The sequence below is a fragment of the Gouania willdenowi genome, chromosome 24 (assembly GCF_900634775.1).
Source record: "Gouania willdenowi chromosome 24, fGouWil2.1, whole genome shotgun sequence".
NCBI lineage: Eukaryota > Metazoa > Chordata > Actinopteri > Blenniiformes > Gobiesocidae > Gouania > Gouania willdenowi.
Window position 1 is genome coordinate 15401289 of NC_041066.1, and position 20657 is coordinate 15421945.

The window sequence follows — 20657 nt, forward strand, 5'->3', positions numbered from 1 at the left end:
TATATATAAAAAATAAAAAAAACACAATACAAAAAATACTTTAAAATAGTTTTATAGTACATCAAAAATATATCTTAAATGCATTTTCTTTCAAGTTAAGCCAACTTTTGTTACAGTTGGAGTAGAAGCAGATATTTATTTATTTTTGTCATTGCACAACACTTGTACGATGGTAACTTGGAGAGCGGTCCAAGTACCTTGTCTGAGTGACAGTAGCAGTTGCATTGTTCATGGACAGTTCCTGGATTTAATCAAATATTGATAGCCTTCCCTCATACATATTGATGAAATTCTACAGTTCTCTTTTCCATGTGAAAACTCAACATTAGACTTTAAAATTGAGGCTGCATGTAAAGACTAATGAGTCCATTATTTAAATGATTTGGTCAAGAAGTCACAACATGAATTGTGTCATTGCTGAATGGCTGCAGGAATAATAAAGATGTTTATTTATGATAATAATGCATTTTAGAATAATTACTGTACCTACATTAAAAAAAAACAAAACAAACATGCTTACTGTTTGTTTAAAGCACAGGTGTCAAACATAAGGCCGAGGGGCCAAATGAAACATTTTGTAAATTACCAACTTATTCAGTTGTAGATATCTCACCACCTCCAAATACAAAAATTCAATTAAAATCAACAATATTTGCAGAGCTCAGTTTTCCACTTCCACTTCTTATATACTCAGTTTTAATCTCATATTCTTGAAAGAACAAATTTGCCTCAAATTATTCCACAAAAATTTAAGTGAAGTTCCAGCATGGACTGATATACTCACATACTTTATAATTTATACATAATTTATATGTGGAAGTGCAAATCAGGGTACATTAATGAATTTATTCCTATTCTCATCTAAAGTCTGTGGCCCACTTAAGGTCAAAATGGTCCGTATTTGGCCCCTGAACTAAATTAGTTTGACACCCTTGGTTTAAAGTCTTAAATTAAACTGAGAATACAGCAAACCACTGCACTGTTGGGCATGCTGCATGGGTGCTGTGATATTTTATTACATGAAAGAGAATTGACTGCAGTACTCAACATTAGCTCATCATTGCACCTATCTCCAAAATATACAATCAAAGAAAATATAAGAAAATCAAAAGCAGTTTTGCAGCTACATTTTTAAGCACTAGCTTTAAAAAGTTGATCAAGTAAAACCAAGCGTGAAATGGGTTTTCCACGAGTTTTATGGATAAAATGTCCACATGTTGATTTTTCTACTTGGTCACTTTCTCACTGAAAATGCTTGAAGAACTTTCAAAGGTGGTGAATCAACAGAGATATTTAGTCTGTGCGCTTCAGGTTTTTATCGTTGTAGGTATGAAATGCATCTTGGGAAACTTGGAAGTATACTTCAGTGGGAACGGTCATCATCTTAAGCGTACTTAAGTCAGGCTTGGGGAGTAACGTCGTTACATAATCTGGATAGAAAAAAAAAAAATGAACTGTAATCCACTACAGTATTTTAAAAAATGTGTAATCAGATTACAGGTATATTTAATAAAAACGGGGATTAGGGGGATTACATTTTGCATTACATGACACATGAAAGACAATGCTGACACCAGTGTAGAGGAAATTACTAAGTTAACTTTGGAGCATGTTAATACCTAAAAAACCTGCTTCCACTGGCGCTTTTTTCTAATAGCAAAGACAATTATTGCCATGCTGTTTATGTAACCTTTGTGGCTATCACTATGGAACTTGTTAAAACCTGGTGTATCACTTCAGATGGTGCTTTTTTGTTTTACACATATTACAAAACAATAACAATTATTATTGGTCTAGGTCAATGATTCCACTGAATTGTTCATAATTAGTTTTTAACACTACTGTGTTAAACTAAAACAGCATTAGCTTTAATGCAATGTGTACGGTGGCTGGGAAGTGTCAAGTGAATGCATTTACAGAAACGAACACGAATGCAAACAGGTCACAACATGAATGCAAACCGGCCACAACGGAAGTGTTTCCGACGGACCGGTATTACAGTCGGACAGTTGGACGGGTATTATGATATGATAGCCTGATATGAAAAACATAAGAGTATCCTAATCAACTTTCACTTACTTTCATACGCGTTTCGATGTCTTCTTCTTGTTCTTAACTGTTCTGGTGGGTTAAAAACATCCGCCAGAAACGTGTCCGTTTGTAATACCGGTCCGTCGGAAACACCCGTCATAATACCCGTCCAACTGTAATACCGGTCCGTCGGAAACACTTCCGTTGCGGAAACCCGGTGGCCGGGAAGTGTCAGGTGAATGTATTTAAAGAAATGAACACAAATGCAAAAAGGTCACAACACGAATGCAAAATGGCCACAACGGAAGTGTTTCCGACGGACCGGTATTACAGACGGACACGTTTCTGGCAGATGTTTTTAACCCACCAGAACAGAGAAGAACAAGAAGAAGACATCGAAACGCGTATGAAAGTAAGTGAAAGTTGATTAGGATACTCTTATATTTTTCATATCAGGCAATCATATCATAATACCCGTCCAACTGTCCGACTGTAATACCGGTCCGTCGGAAACACTTCCGTTGTGGCCATTTTGCATTCGTGTTGTGACCTGTTTGCATTTGTGTTCGTTTCTGTAAATGCATTCACCTGACACTTCCCAGCCACGTATTCCATCCGTTTGTGTTTTCATTTGCATGTTTGGTATTGAAGTGATCCAAAAGTAACAAAAAGTAATCAGTTACATTACTTTAATAGAGTGATACGTAGATTAAGTTTATCTTACTATTTTTTTTTACAGGTAACTTGTAATTGTACCAAATTACATATTTAAAGTAGCCCTCCCAGCTCTGCCTATAGTATACAGTAGACAGTATATCATTGAGTTTGTAGTGCATAGTACGTAGTGTGCCATTTCGAGCACATCCTGTGTCTCCACAGAGTGATCGAGCTTCATTTCCATGTCTGTTCCTCTGGCTCTTTAGTGCAGGCAAGGTGAAATGGTGCACAGAGGCAACAAGGGTTTGGCTGCCAGCTTCTGAGACGCACTCGATCCTGACCCTCCAGCAGCTGCAAAGCCCTAAACAAGCTTCCTATACACGTTTCCATTCTACAGCCTCTGCCAGTGTCAGTCCAAATAAACAGGTCCAAGAATGGGGCTCGCACACAAAGAGAGGAAGACATGAAGTCATGAGCATTGAATAACAGTCATGTGCAGACAGGGCTATCTATAAGGGGGAATAAAAGGGGAGAGCTTTTTGAAGCCAATCCATAAAGTCAGCAAAATGATGGTCCATTGTTCTATGAACCTGTAATAACCACAGTTATTTATTTATTTATTTATCTGAATAATATCCACTGTTATCCAGGAAGTTTGTTATTATTTGTACACTAGTATATAGTCATCTTAAAGATATCGATCCTTGCTTTAACCATAAATAAAATGGGTTGGAAGGGACCAAAAATGGTGGAAAAGGTGGTGAAAAGGGATTTAAAAAATTAAATTGGTTAAAAGTTGCAAAAAGAAAAAGTGGTAAGAAGGGTTCATTGTGTCAATATTGGCTTAAAGGTGGCAGAAAAAAAAAGTTGGAACATTTTAAACTGGCAAATAGTGAGCACGATGTTTGAATTGGCAAAAATAAGCATGAAATATTGTAAAAAGGGATTCAAAGTGACAGTAATGGGTCACCATATGCAACATTAGGTGGGAAAAGTGGTGGAAAGAAGCACAAATGACTTAAAAGTGGAAAAATGTGCAGAAAATGCATTGGAATTTGATGAAGTGGCAGAAATGGGAATAATGTGGCAAAATTGCATTAAAAAAAAATAAAATATGGCAAAAAAATATGAAAATTGGTTAAAATATGGCAAATTTGGTGTAGCTGCAGAAAAAGGGTAAATAAATAAGCAAAAATGGCGACCCCCCTCCCAGTGTCGTGCAATCCCAAGGTTGAGAACCCCTGCTCTAGCTTACCCTACCTTAGGGAGGACAGGTGATGGTCACAATTTTGCAATATAATAAATAGATTAATAAATTCCTTGTAAGAAAAAGCATGCACAGATGTCTGAAAAAGATTGTACTACAAGTAGTGTTCACCTGGAATAAACAAATGCAGACATTACTAAATAATTTCGCTTCGGCGTGTAAGAGTAATCATCATGATTACCAGCAGATTTACAGCGAGCAGCGTTTTACAGATTAAATCAATCCACACACAGCTGGAAAAGAATCAAGTGCTTCATGTTTACGGCAAAAAAATGTTCCCCGCTCTCTCTTCCGTTCCACTCTGTTAAGATTTTATTTTGCAACCAATTAGGGGCACAGGGTTGTCACTTATTTTAAGTTTTGTGGTAGTTTTTCCTCCTCCTCGTACAGCAAATAATTTGTTTTTTTTGTTTTTTTTTTAAGTAGGGATCGAGTGCAAGTTAGAAAGAGAATTCCAGATTAGTCATGAAACATTTTGCTCGTAGCTTGGAAATCTTTCGAAGGCCTAAACTACAGCTTATTAATTTGTCGGTATGATGTTTTGAAAGCAGGAAACCTAGACCATATAGCAGCACCGGATACAGATTATTAAAAAAAAACACCTACACTGTTTATATGACTGAATTTAAACTTTAACACTGCAATTCACATGTAGAGAGAAGGTCGTCTGAAGGCACAACAGCACCTCCTATGTCCGTCCTCTGTGAGGTGAAATACAACAAATCAATGCCAAATCAATAACAACAGGAACAATAAATCACCTTTACCTTTGACGAATTCTAATGAACATTCCCTCCTTTCGTGGAACAAATAGTTTAAAAATAGAGAGACTGCACTTACAGTCAATGACTCTGTCAGGATAATAAAAGTCTTTTAGTTTAATTAACATTCTCAAGAGAGCAGCGGGGTCTCTTTGGATGAACTGCCTCCAAATAACCACCTTTCATTTGCAGTAGCGGGAAAAAAGAAGGCTATTTTTTCTATTTTGGGCGGTAAAGGTTTCATGCTGTTACATCTAGAGTTCGCGTCTGGGTTTTTCTTTGCACACTTTCTATAGTTGAGACAAATGAGAGGTGGTAAGATCTTTTCAAGCCTTAAAAGTACGAGTTATTAGGCTTACATATGCAGTTGCTTCAATTAAATGATCATCCACTCTAGATTTTTATGCATTTGATTAAATACCTACTTTGAATCTGCCTCAAAAGGTAAAACTATGTATCTTTTAAATGGTTTTGTATCTATTTTTAAAAGTTATAGTGGTAGCAGTCTTTAAATAAATGAAAGCTTTGTGGTCCATGATTCCAAACATGGGGTGTTTGAACCTATTCGGTTACGTGAGAAAATTGCGAAGGGTACATGTGGTTTAAAAGCAAACAAGACAAATATCCAGAGGTGTAAAGAGTACTGAATTATCCTACTCATGTAATACTGTTACTTGATTGGAATTGTACTCAAGTACAAGTAAGTCATACATAAAATACTCAAGTGCAAGTAAAAAGTAGCTTGGTTAAATAGTACTCAAAGTAAAAGTTACTAGTTAATTTCACCCATCATGCTTATTTTTGGTATTAAATCTTGGTACTAGTCCTTTGCATACAATAAACATCTCAGAATAAACTGTATTAAAAGGTTTGTCAATATGTACAAATATTTTTAAATAAAGCAACACCAATGAATTCAATGCAAAATAAAATAAAGTAAAAAATAGCTTAAATAAAAGTACAATTAAATTTATGAACTCATGGTCATCAACATCCCCAGTCAGATTGGTTGTCACGACCTTTTCCTAATTGTCCTAAATCCAAGAACTTAGATGTATACATAAGAAAATATTATCAGGGTTTAATCAGAATATAAAATTACTAACTATCTTAAATGGTTTCTAAGAATAGCTGTCCCCTTTGAAGGTACAAGGGCAATAACTCCGAAAGAAATATTTGCGCACTTCTCATTTTCGAACTCCATCAAGGTATTGATACCCTGAAGCCACACACCAAATTTGGTTATCCTATCTTAAACAATTTCTGAGAAAAGCTGTCCCCTTAACTTGGACGGATGCACAAACCTGGCAAGGTAAAATGGTGCACAGAGGCAACAAGGGTTTGGTTGCCAGCTTCTTTGTCTCACACTTACAGTAGACATCAACTCTAATGGACTTTATGGCCGGCGAACCGAGGCCATTCTCCGCCTTGCAGTAATAGCGACCTCCCTGGGTCCTTAAGATCTTAGCAATGTGCAACGTCTCGTTGAACACGCTGGAATCCTGGAAACGGTCGGACACACTGCCAGCGGTCTTTGTCCATCGGATCTGTAAGAAACAACAGAGCACACATTACTTTTTTTGGAGTTTTTTTTTTTTTTTTCAGATTACATTGCAGCAAACCCAAGGGACAAAACACAGCCTCTGGCAAAAAGTCGAGACGAAAATCAAAAAAACCCTCACCCAAAAATGAGTTACTGTTTCAAATCAAAGCAATGAACAAAAATGTTTTGTTTATTATTAAGAAAAGACAAATTATTAAATGCTACGTAATTGCATACATACGGTATCTGTAAGTAACGCATTAGCCTACTCCCTTAAAATATTATCATCCAAGTCAATATATATTCAAAAGTAATTATTTTCTACTTTTCACCCACTGAACCATTATGTAGAGTCACAAAAATTCAAACAAAATTCAATTACGCACCTCTCTAATTTTTGGCTATTTCCAATTTCAAAAATGCAAAAATTTGACGCACCAGCGCCACCAAGTACACCAAAAATGCATTACGAGATAGGAATTGCCAAAAAAATGAATTCATTGTAGAATCATGAAAATTGACGCTGAATTAGACCATGACAAGATAAGTAAAAAATATTGTGAAGACCACGCCAAAAAACACACAGGAAGTCCAGAATCTTTAATTGAAAATTGCAAAATTGCCATTTTCGCTCACGTATTTTAACGCATTTCTTCTAGGGCATTTCACTGACAGGGTTCAAAATCACTGGAGATCATCTAGAGAAGTGGGACACCAAAAGCCATCCATAACTTTTACAGTGTCTGCAGAGCAAGCTGAGAATTTTGGCCAAAAATGACAAAATATAAATTTTTTGGAAAATGCTGCCATTTGCACCTAACAACTCCAATTTACAACAAAGGGGGCACGACAAAGGCTGCGGGACAGGCGGCAAAGACGGCGCGGCAAAGGCGGTGGGAAAAAAGAATAATTTCTCTTACTGCTTCAGAACACGAAGTTTGAGAAAAAAAAATAAATAAATGAAATAAATTAAAATAAACTGGTTTTAAAGTTTTTGGACAATTAAAACAACAATAAAAACTAACATATAACATTAATGTATTTGTCATGGAAGAAGTGGTTTGCAAAAAAAATAATACCATTTTAAGAAAAGTTCAAATATATAACTTTAGGTTCATATCGCCTGGTCCTATTCCAGACAAATATACAGTATATATATATATTTTTTTGCTACAGTGAACAGTCATATGAATTAATGTTGTGATTTTATCAATAATACCAAAACACTAGATTTAACAATTGTTTATAAATGCAACTGTGAAACAAAAATTAATAATTGTAATACTCGATATGTTGTTTGTTTTCCACAAGTCATTAAAATACACATTGATACAAAATACAAATTGATAACCAAGTGAGGCACTATTGTGTATTGTTGCATTGTTATTCAACATTATTATGTGTTTAATACAATCTGCCTTAAGCAGGTAAACATTGAGAAAAAAAAAGAAAAAAGAAAGATAATATTAGTGTCTGCATTGCAACCATACAGCGTGTTTATTATATGACTTTTATTTTCTGGGTTCTGCGCAAGCCTGACCTGAGGCTGGCCTTTTCAGCCTGAGTGGTTCTCACTAACTGATGAGACCCAGTTAGCCCGTGGCATCAAGGTGTAATGAAAGGTGAAATAGTGGTACTCTCCAACATGAGGTTGTAATTGACTCTCCATCATCTCCCTCTCCTGTCCTCATTAAAGCATAGCACATGAACAAGTACTGTGACAACTCCGGCCCTCGGGCCACGCAGCCGGAACCGGCGAGCAGAGAGCGCCGCTCAATCCTTCATCCTAACTAAGCCACAGATCGTCTATAGCTTCGCAGATTCTTACATGTCTCTGTCTGAGCAGGAGAAAGCTATGAATTAAAATCCAATATCGTCACACAGTGCAGCGATAGCATCATCTTTGGTACAGATAACATCCCATTTGACACAGATAGCATCAGATGGAAGAGCCAGAGATATTTTGCATGTAGAGACTTGCATTGGGTGCTATTACGAAGACATGCTTCTTTGTGTGGAATTAATTAAGGTTGATTAATAAATGGATTCTAGGCCCAATGTTTTTCTCCCCAACATAAACCCTTTAACACCTGTAATATTAACATCCATGCTGTTTTTTTGTCTATAAAATAGTCTATAAAATCGTCAGTAAATGTCCTGAGGAAGAGCTTTTACCCTTTTTTCCATAACAATTCAGTCGTACAATAATTGGCAGTTTTTTTTTTTGTTTTTTTTTTTACAATTCATTACATGTTCTACCAGTGTAATCAGTTTAAAAATAATAATTAATCATTCCTATAATTGACATGTAATAGGAAGAAAACATTGAAAGCAGATTTTTTTCAGCAAAAATATTAAATTAAGAATGTATAAAACTATTCAATTTAAAAAAAAATTTGAAAATGTGTTTTGAAATGAGCAAAAACAAGCCATTTCATGGCAACTATTACACTCAAAGCAATTTCTTTTCTACGAAGAAGGGAACATGAGTACCGTAATGTCTGTTGGTGGTCAGTAAAGCGCAACATGTTAGCTTTCAGAAACAGTTGGAATTTTTCCAATAGAGCAAGTTTTAACAAAGTTAACTCATTCAGTTCCAGCCAATTTCAAAATTTCTGCCCACTCAGTGCCAGCCGTTTTAGAGCATTTTGACATTTTTTTAAAGACCCACAGAATATTTTCTACTATGACAATCTGAATTCTGACACCAGATTCTGAAAGATTAAAGTCTGCAATTTCATCAAAAAAAAAAAAAAGAGAATAATTTTGTTTCCAGCTTGTTTTGTTCTTCAGTAATCAGCAGTTGAATAGAGGCAAGTTTCACATAAATCGACCAGTTTGTGACAAAAAGCTGAGGAAAAACGACTTTTTCTGAAAAAATCTATTAGTGACTTTGAAGCATTTTTTTTTTTTTTTTTGCTTTAGTGACACCTTAACATTAGTTTCCTTCTATAAAACAACACTGACACCAGGCTTTTGATGGTAACATTTTGCTATCTAGGTCAGAGCTGTATAGATTGTTGTTGTCTCTCCCCCGTCATTCTCCCCACACGCAACTTCCTCCTCATCCCGGAAATGCCGAGTCTCACCACTTGCTCTGTTTTTTTTTATCGTTTTCTCTCACCATTGCGATACTCTCAATAGTCTACTTAGTTCCGAACATGCTCTGGTCAAATGTGGGCTGCTGTGAGCTGGTGGGAACTTCAGCATCAACTCTCGTAGCGCAATTTTCTGTCTCGTAAACTCTTTTCCTCTCCCTCTGAGCTCTGCACATCACAAGTGATCTCTCATCCAAAGGTGGGCTGCTGCCATCTACTGTACATGTCACCAGTTGGACAATACATCATGGTACAAGTTAGATATTCAGAACCGAAAAACACAATTCACGTCTATAGACGTGCAATTCACGTCTATAGATGTGAATGGCACTGAATGAGTAAAGGATATTTTAATGTGCGCATACCAGGATGTGTTGCCGGCTACATGGTAGGTTTTTAAGGGTTAATGTGTGGAAACTACATCCCAGATAGTAGTTTAAGAAACGCAGGTGAGGTCTGACTATAGAGGGCGATTCAGGGTAGTACTCCAGAACCTAATCTTTCTGAAACTGCGAGCTACTTCTAAGGTACTGAATAACACAGGGACACCAGTTTTATATACACTTCTAAATACTACATTTTCATGGATTCACTTTAATTAAATGGAAAAAAATAAAGATGAAAGACTAGCAATAACTTAAAAGTAGTAAATGTTTATGTTTATTTTTCTTAACTTGTGCAATTGCTTCATTTTCAATACTTTTCATAGGAAATTATCATGTTCCTATTTTACTAGCCATTAACTGACAACCATTAATGTGACCTAATACATAAACACAAAAAAAAAAAAAAAAACTATATTTTATCACAATCCAAACGCCAAATATGCAGCATCTTTAACAAAATCCCATCTGTGACACATCGTCTCAATGTTTCATTAAAAATAAAACTTAAGTTTAGCAGTATCTAACTTTTTAAGGCACTGACTACATCTGTTATCTGTATTTGTCTTTTCGAGGCCTGACAAGTAAATCAGATTTTAGACAGAGCTCATCGGTGACTAGTGGTGCTGTTGGAACAGGCCTGAGGGCTCCTCACATGGTCCATGTGGGCTACCTGGAGGCTGTGGGCACCCGGTTGCTGACCCCTGCCTTAGATGCTATCCCTAGAGATTAATTAATGGATTAAGAGGACTTACTTAAACACATCATTCCGGGGTAAAATATAAATCTATTTCCTGATGAGGATTAGTAACAGAAAACGAATGAACAATAAGCTTATAAGAACCAAACGGCTGCATTACTAAAACCTCTGTCTTACCAAGTGTCATTAAAACTGAATCCCTATTGTTAGCACACTAAATGAATTGGGCTTCCCTTGTTTTGTATTAGACAGCATGAATAACTATTAAAAAAAGTTGATTGGCACTGTTTTGCCAACTTGAAGGTATTAGTTTCACAGTGAGGGTTATCGTGAGCTCATCAAAAAAAAAAAAAAATGCCCCAGAGTCACAAAAGTTCAGGGAATAAATTAAACAATGAAAAGTTCCTTCTGCACTTGATTCCAGTATGCAAATACAAGCAAGCAGGCTTATGTCGACCTCAGCAAGATTCAACATCCTGCTAGCTTATACCCCAATTGTTTCCTTTGCCTTTTGTGTAAGGAGCTTTTGAGTTTTAGGAAACGACATCGTCAATACATGCATTGTTGGACGGAGAGTAAGAAGTGGGTATTCAGATGAGTACAAAAGGAGAGTGTCCCTGTTTGTTCAGATGAGCAGCAGACTAATGCTACTGGCAGGCTTTCAACTCCCCCTAACCCCAGGCTATAGTTCCACTCCAGTGACGTTTCTTTCCCACCAAAGATCTGAGCTCCTGTACCCACAGGAGAAGTCCCGAAGTGTGCCTGGTGAGGACAGTTTGATCCCTTTCACTCTTCTTAAACAAATACAAACAGACTCATCTGAAAGGATCTGGCATGTTCAATGGACATGTTGAGCAGCATTTCCTGCCTTCAGACACTTTGGAAAAGTTTGTTTTGACAAAGTTCCCTGATTGTTCAGATTTTTGGGTAACACTTTACTAGGGCTAGTGGTGTGTGTGTGAGAGAGAGCTTTAGTTGCAATGGAGAAATGTCAACATATACACATGCTCAGCACTTAGGATTGCCCTACGCTTGGAGGCAATGTTCTCCACCATTGCAGTGAATTCTCCTTCTTGGAAATAGGCTGTTCACCAAAATACTCCAATACCTCCCTCTGCACCTCTCTGCTCACCCTCATCCTCTCCTTCATCCTAATCCTCCTCTGATGATGATGATCCCAGAATACTTTTCTTTTGATGTGATCCACATGTAGTGTCGTGGCAGTCAGTGGCTTCCTCTACCCTTACATGCATCTGTTTTGCTCCTTTTTTGTTTGTATTACTGCCGACATGCTAAGCTAACCGTGCTTCCGTGAGCATAGACATTATATACGTATATAATGTCTATGTCCGTGACTGTTGTCATCCTGTAACAGAGGCATTCGCTTGCAGGCACATGTACACATGCAGCTTCAGAGCTTTCTTATCCATTTACACCGTAACTAACACCAGACCATGACTGCTTACATTCCTATTTAGGTGCAACCATGAAAAGGGTCCCGACTGAAACGCGGTGCAGCGTAGCTTCCGATTGTTGTGTATTCAAAAACAACGTAACGATGCTTCGAGGCAGAACTTTTGCCTGGATGAATTTTTGTAATCGAGTTAATCGAGTAACTCGATGAATCGTTTCTGCCATACACTTTACTTGAAGTTTTATACATAAAGGCTGACATTAGGCTGTCATTATTATGACATGGCACTTGCTATTAGCATGAATAAGGTGTTATTCACCACACTGCTTACATACCCACTATAGTGATTTCTGTGCTACACACCCACACCCTATGCTCATTTCCATCTTACTTACACATAGTCTATCTCCCGGGTTAGCCATGCAGGCTCAGTAGTGGCCGACTGCATCAGGTCTACCCACTTCTGGTCTCTGGCCGACTATGGGGAAAGACTTGTCTAAAAATTATTCACAAATTCACTGCATTGTATTGTTTTTAGATATTCTTGTAGCTTGTAACGGTAAATGGAATTAATCTTCAGCAGAGACTTCAATACTGCCTCCTAGTGGAGGGGAGATGCTTTCCACACATGTGGGTCTGGAGCTGTGTGTGATTATCTAAACTGTGTCTCAAAAATGAATGCACAAACAAACACACTTTGTTCAATCCACAGGCACAACTGAAGATCAACACATGACAATTCATGAATAAATACACACACACAAAGGATAAAACATGTGAAAATTGTGGATCTATTTGTGAATATTTTTGAGACAAATGTCTTCCCATATCCGATACTGATACATCTTCATAAACTCTGATGAACAGTGTGTGGCACAGAGAAACCCAAGTAACATGTGCCGGCCCCTGCCTTGCCTTTGACTCCCCATACCAAACTGAAGGGTCCAGAATCATTCAGGGGGTTTCATTAAGAGAAAATAACCACAATCCTAATCTCTACCTAACCCTACTAGATATTTCCACCAAGCCAAAAATGCCAACATAGCTCCAAAGGTGTCATAATTTAACCAAAGGTGTCATCATCTAGTAAACTACACTTAGTGACAGCCTTCTTGACAGCTTATTCAAGCTAATGACAGATAATGACAGCGTAATGTCCGCCATACGTATTAAACTTCAAGTAGAGTGTTTACTAGCCAAATAAAACATAACAGCAAACAAAACCATCTTAAAATAAAAGTTTCCTAATAAAAATCAGTACATGGAAGGCCAGAGCGTGTCCAGATTAGTATCACACTGAAAATCCCAGCACTGTACGAGACAACACAAGCTGTGATGTCATGGCAAAAAATAATTAAAATCCGCCCGGTGTCTGTTGTTATGCTGGGATCATATGCCGGCTCACGTTTCTTCTGAGAATCTCTAGCCTGCTGCGGCGCTTCCCCCTCTCTTCGACCCACAGACTGGTTTCTAATTGCTTGCCATCTTCTCTTTTAGACACTGATGGTGGTCTGTGGCGCTCTGTGGTGCAGACAAGTGTGGCTGAGCATGACAATCAAGTGATCAGAAGATGAAGTAGGGGGGCCCAGATCATAAATTGAGATTACATGCACTCTCCACGTCTATATTAGAAAGAACTGCCCCCTGTAAGTAATTGGTTGAGTATGTGAAAAAGTATTGCACTATTTGTTTCCAGGTCCAAATCTAACAGAGGTGTAAAGAGTACTGCTATATCCTACTCAAGTAGAAGTACTGTTACTTGATTGAAATTGTACTCAAGTACAAGTAAGTCATACATAACATATAGTACTCAAGTACAAGTAAAAAGTAGCTCAATTAAATAGTACTCAAAGTAAAAGTTTCTAATTACTAATTATTAGAGTAACGATTCACTCAACTCCCGATACGATATGACTGACGATACTGGGTTCATGATACGATTCTCTCACGATTTATTTTACAAAATGGGACTGTAGACAAATGATGACAGAAAAATATTCCTTTATTTTTTTGGGGAAAAAAAACAAGAAAATAATGTACAATTTTCCTTTTATATTTCATTGTCAAAAGAATCTCTTGATAAACTATTCAAAACAATGCAATTTAACTAAAAATAAATCTTGAATGAAATAAAGGAATAATACAAATGAAGAAGAAGCCTGTTAATTTAAATTCTGGTTCTATAGTAAACAATGCAAAACTACATAATAGGTCCTTTTCTTTTTAAAAGTGCAACTGAAAATATCATTTGTGCCTTAACAATATTCACGTAATATTACAGATATTATTTCGGTGCTAAAGGGGTAAGGAATCATTTACGAACATGTTTAAGAGTAGAAGGCCTTGAGTATTGGCCGATACCGATATGGATCTGAAATGATATCAGCACGAACCAGCCATACTTTCATTATTTATTTTGTAGTGTGGAATGTTAGAAAAGGCTTGATCATTGATGTCACTCAAACAGAAAAGTCAGCAACAGTAGGTATGAGAAAAACTGACCCATTTATTAACCAATTGGTTAAATACATTTTAACCTTCAACATAACATCTACAGTATTCTACAATTGAATAAAAAATAAAATAAATTATAATATCGGTTATGATATTGGAGATTTTAAATGCAGTCCGATAAAATCCATTATTAATTTTTTGGCTGATACCAGACCGATATCCAATATCAATATCGGATTGGGACACTCCTAGCATACAGTAAACATCTCATGTATAAACTTAAAAAGGAAGAGACAAAATATTGTGCAATTGGAACTTAATTTATTTTCCACATGAATATGCGTATGAAATAAAAAGTTTGTCAAAAAGTTATTTTTTCTTTAAAAAAAAATAACACCAATTGTTTCAATTAAAAATAAAACAAATTATCAGGCTATATGTATAGCTACATTTATAAACTGTAAAACTGAGGAAATAGTGCATTACGTTAAATCTGATTGGTCGGCTATGATGTGATGCATTTCATTGTTGTCTGGTTCATTTTATTTTTTGTAGTTTTACAATGTCTGTTGATCATTTTATTACAAAAATAATAATTTCTTCTATTCTATTACTTTTACCTCTGAAATCGAACACATGAGAATTAGCTTTGTCTAATATGGCTAGACCTTATGTTACAGACCAACATGTTAAAACTGAGTTAAAAAAAAGACAGAAAGTGTGAAAATGAGTAAAATTTCACCAGCATATTCAGTCTGGCAATTAGTAAAAAACAGAAGGTAACTCATGTTCAAAGTAACACCATCTGCCAAGGACACCAATACTGTAGTAGTGCAACCATCATGGGAGCAGAACAGATCACAAACTTAAATTGGCCCGTATAAAGCCAAGCGTCAGAGAGTCTGAGGTCAGCTTATTTGTGATCGCTGACCCGTGGCGCTGCGAGTTGAATCCAATAATTGAAACCAAAAAAAAAAAAAAGTGTTTTCAGTGTAGTTGTGTTGGCTGTTGGAGCCTGGTACTCAAACAAAGCTGTGTGGACATAATGGATGGAGGCCAGGGCAGAGGATAAGGGGGCAGATGGCTTCATCATGAGGGACCCTTTGATGTCTGCTCATAGCATCAAAGACAATGAAATAATCCGAGGAATGGAGACAAGAAAATATGAACAGATAAAGCTGTATCTGATGCTGTCACGAGAACGATGTCAGGGAACGAGCGTGATAGAAGTCAAAGAAAATTGGATTATGAGTCTTTATGTATTGAAAAGAGAAGAGGGTTGGAACAGGCAGCTTTTTATCAGTACTGTTGCCTCGACACTAATGTTCTTTTTAAGAAATTGTCTTTTTAAAAAAAAAAAAAAACAATTAAAAGATTCACAGGGGGAAAAGCTTCAAAACTACATTGATTTACACTGTTTATGATTGTTTACGTTTGACAATGTGTTGGCAATTCATCAATTCACTTCTTCCCCTCCTCGCATTGCAATTCTTCAATCAATGTTATGGAAAAACACTAACTGACTCCCAAGAGCCGCAAGCATTTCTTTATTTATTTTTCATCTCACATCTAATCTGTCTCACAAACAGACAAAAGCCACTTTAAAGATAACTTTCACACCCTCAAGTAGAAACACCTGAAAGTGAACATTTTATAAATTACACTGTTCGGGTCTTTTATTGACTTTGCTGCTTGACGCACATTTTTTTGAATCCACTTTATCGATTTTGGCTGCAACTTTCAGTACGACAAACAGATGAATACATATAGAAAGCAAAAAAAAAAGTATACATATATATTTTTTATGGATTTTTTTTTTTAACTTCTAGCCTTTTACATCAAGAGCCCAAACAAGTCCAACTCCTTATTATCAAAGAATAGAAACTACTCACTACTACTAATGTGTAATTATTAATTACCATTACTATTATTATCACCATCATCAATAGAGATGGGAATTGATAAGAATTTAGCGATTCCGATTCCATTATCGATTCTGCTTATCGATTCAATTCCTTACTGATTCTCTTATCGATTCTCATTGGGTGAGGGAATTAAATAATACAAATGGATTTGTTTGCTTTAACTCGATTTTATTATCTTTGTCTCTTTAATTTCCTGCAGGGATATCAGCGCTCTCTTAATCCACCTGGTATAGATTGTTTTCACTGGATAATATATACAAAAGTGCTATAAAATTGATTAATTATTATTATTATTATTATTATTATTATTAAAATATGACACAATTTGGCTACAAACATTTGAGAATATTTAGAGTGTTCCAAAAATAATTCAGACATAAAACAAATAATTATTCTGTAAAGAACATATTAACCTTAAGTACAGCTGCACTTATTATGTATTAAACAGTAATGCTTTAGTTTAGCCTTTGTTTACATTTCTATAAATGGACCTTCCGAGACGCCGTCCCTATTGTTACATGTGACGTCATCAGCTGTGTGTGAGTGTGTGTGTGTGTACGTGTGAAAGAGCAAACTAAAAACAACAATCAGTACCAGTCTGTCTCCCGTGTCTGATTACTTGTTATGAGAACATAAACTGGTGACGAGGTGTGTTCTTGCGGAAGTTGTTTTCGGAAGAAAAGTCCATGCAAGAAGCAACTTTTCCGCAAGTGTACAGAACCCGGAAGTGACTCGCGTAGCAACAGAGACGCTACAAGCACAGCACGGAGGACAGCGCTGCTGCGAGTGGACGACAACAAACAACTATATGGTGAAAGGAGCTTCACTTGGCGCTAGCATAAACACAATATACATGCGACGTAAGAGGAACCGATAAGAGGATTGACAGGTAAGCAAACAAACGATTCCTAGGAATTGGATTACTGGGAACTGGTTCTCAGAAAGACCAGTTTTCGATTCCCATCCCTAATCATCACGTTCTAATAGGTACCAGGGCAGCTGTGGCTACAATAGTAGCTTACCACCACTAAGTGTATAGTTAAAGAATAATGCCATGTAAAGCGCTTTGAGTGACCAAAAAATAAGGCGAAATATAAATCCAATGCATTATTATTAATATAACTTTAACACAGTAAGATGTGCTCATACTGACACAAACTCGCCTGGGTTAACTTAACTGTATGGACATTGCAAGAGATTTATTAAGCTTGGATGAGAAGAAGCTGGAGTCAAATAACATGGACTGACGACTGAACACTGAGCGTGAGCGTTTCTCCAGAAAAAGCATGATACATGTGCAAGTCAAATTAAATAGATTACCAAATCCATCTTAAATGATTAAGAACTTTAATTTTACCCACATTTCACTGAGACTGTGTTAAAAATTATATTACAACACCTTCTTAGAACAAAATGCTTCATCTTTTTCTACGCTGAGCTAAAATGCAGTAATGTATCTGCTTGCCTCCATCCTACAGACTTTGACGTGTGGATAAACTAAATGGTCGTTACTTGTGCCAGATTCCAGCTATCCATTCCTTCTTAAGCAGCCCACAGTAACACCATGATATGCCAAAGCCATGAGGACACACTGGCAAAGTACATCTAATGAGGTGTGGAAGTAACACAGAAACGTATACAGATATATTTTTGACTATTAAATGGATAGGCAGACCAACGCTTCCTCTGCCACATTCTTTTTGAGCATGAAAGTGAGGATGACGGTGTGATTTTATTATTAGAAAGCTTGTGTTTTTACTCCGAGGTGGGTGGGCGGATGGCAAGAGTCTAACAGAAATGCTCGCTGTGAAGAGGCTGCTGCTGCCGCCTGGCTGGACACATTCCAGACTCCCATCAGTCAGACGGCCTGAGGGAACGTCTATGTAATTGAAGAAGTGTGCATATTGATAGACATGCAAAGCATTAAACGGGTGCAAAATTGCTAACTATGTAGCCCCATTTTCCCCGTGTCGGCCTTTTGTTTGTGCTGCACTTGGCAAGGCGCTGTTCGATCCATGCATCATCCCAGGAACAAGGAAACAAGGAGCGCTCGGAGCCAGGGGAAGAGTCAGAAATCTGGACAGTGATGATGATAAAAGCTATTTTCTGATTGGCTAAAGAAGAACTAATTAAAGCCTTTTGTGGTTTGCTGAGTGACTTGGCGTCCCTGTTATACAATGACCCAGATGGTAAGTTTGGGTAAAGTAACGTTATGAATACAAATTGATGCTGGAAATCATAAAAAAGAATTGATTTGTGTATAAATAGTGAGGAAATCTCTGACCTCCCAATATCAATGTGGTACTAAATTACCCTAGCAGGGTACAAGTAGGAAGAAGTTATATTTAAGATTTTTTAAGACCTTTTTAATACCACCTTAAAGAAAAATTTAAGACCAACCATACAATGGAAATACAGACCAAAGGGAAAATATATTATTTTACAGTTAAAGGCATTGATGTCAGTTAATAATGTACAATGAGGAAAAATTTAAATAATCTGCTGTTCCAGAAAATTTTTCAAATGTGTTTATTAAAATATCAACATTGTCCTAAATTATATTTTTATTGTAACACAATTCCAGGCAGTGCCTACCCAAGGGTGAATTGATATTTTGATTATTTGTTTAAATTATAATAGAATTATAAATTATTTATTTTTCCATTTCCGATAGTCTACAGTACCTATAAGTTTGAAAGTATCAGCATTTTGTGCTTTTCATAGCCCAAATGACTAAACGTCACTATTTCCAGGAACGGCAGAGACGCTGCACAGTCTCACTCCGCTGTAAGGCAGGAGGAGGCCACACCCCCTCCCACACCCCCTGCTCTGCCTCTGGCCCCATAGTGTGTTTTTATGTGTTTACGCATGCGCAGTCCGTTCCCCAAGATGAAAACCATTCATGTAAAAAGACAGCTCTCTACGCTGGCTTTGGACATAACCGTGCTATGCTAAATGCTATACCAAAGTTCACAGCGCTAGAGACGATATAGAGACTTTGTTTTGAGGAAAAATGACAGCTTTTAAAAGATGGGAGACCAACACCTGAGCTACCAGACCTTCAGCAAAGGTAAGGTCAGAAAATTGTTCATATTTTCTACAGTGAATGGAAGGATTGGCTTTGTGGATGCGCCTCACTGAGGCTGTTCCGAGTTGTTGTCATTTTCTCCGTGTTTCTGTTTCCAACACAAACAACGAATGAGCTGCCGTGTCATGAGATATATCTTGTTATGAGAGGATGGAGGCTATATTGAATAATTGTTTATTTCTTTAATGGTGTTTTACAATCTTGATTTTGTTAGATGGCTAAATGCTTGTTCATGTGGATCTTGTTGCTTTTTTCTTTCTTATGAATTTCATATTTTGATAAGCGCATTGAGATGACTGTTTTAAATTGTGGTACACAAATAAAGTTGAATTGAATTGAATTAACACTTGTCAGCAGAAACAAATGGAATTGTCACTGGTGTTGATATTGCACAGTTACAAATGTCTGAATTGAATGAACACCTCATATGTGCTCAGTAACTGCACTGTTCATCTACTGTTTTTTTATTCTGAAAAAGTCTGACCTTGTTCTTCACTGTGACACTGTCCATACACGTTTTAATATAAAACACAACGGTGGATAAAGTCTGTTAAATCCTCCTGCGCAAAGATGTCCCAGTTAGTAGTGCTGAAGCAGTCCTGGAGCTGTGGGATGGCATTTTCAGACCAAAACCATGTGAGTCTCACCTCAGGCATTGTTCTTTGTAGAATAGGTCTGTATGCTGGGGTGAGAAACAGGGACAGATGATCAGATTGTCCATGGTGGGGAAGGGGGGAGACTTTATATGTTTCCTTGGTGTTGCTATAGACCTTATTGTGACCTCTCGTTGTACATGTAACAAGCTGGTAAAACTTACGGAGCACATTTCTTTAGTGAACATCATTAAAGTCTCCAGCCACAATGAAAACGCCATCCGGGTGGGCAGACTGTTGTTTGCTAATAGCTGCTAGCAGGGTCTTTAATGCTACATTCGCACTTGGTGGTGTGCACACAGCCGTTACCATGACAACCGTGCGCTCTCGGATGGCGTTTGAGTGTTATAAACTTCAGTATGTTTCAATCACTGTAGTGTTGGTACACCACCTGTTGTTGGAGTAGACAACAAGACAACCTCCTCTGCTTTTCCCAGAGTCACTCGTCCGGTCGGCTTGGTGAGCTGTGCGGCCTGCTAGCATGATATCTTCATCTGCAACTCTTGAGTGAAGCCAGGTCTCTGCTACAATGACGATGCAGCTATCCGGCACGGTTTTCTGTGCTTTGTTGGTAACCAATAGTTCATCCAGCTAGTTATTCAGTGACGCAGGCTTGGCAGCCCCGCTTCCTGCGCCGTCTTCTCCTTTGTTTAGTCCCAGGTATGGTGAACCATGGGCTGCTG

At 37.2% G+C, this 20657-nt stretch overlaps 1 protein-coding gene across 4 annotated transcripts in view; it reads right to left on the reverse strand.

The window, feature by feature from the left end:
- Positions 1–20657, reverse strand: part of LOC114457501 (MAM domain-containing glycosylphosphatidylinositol anchor protein 2) — a 257718-nt gene that overhangs the window by 146126 nt on the left and 90935 nt on the right. For all 4 annotated transcript variants that reach the window (XM_028439400.1, XM_028439396.1, XM_028439399.1 and 1 more), the window contains exon 3: positions 6089–6263. In XM_028439400.1, coding sequence (XP_028295201.1) covers positions 6089–6263 — 175 coding nt within the window. The remainder of the gene's footprint in view (positions 1–6088; positions 6264–20657) is intronic.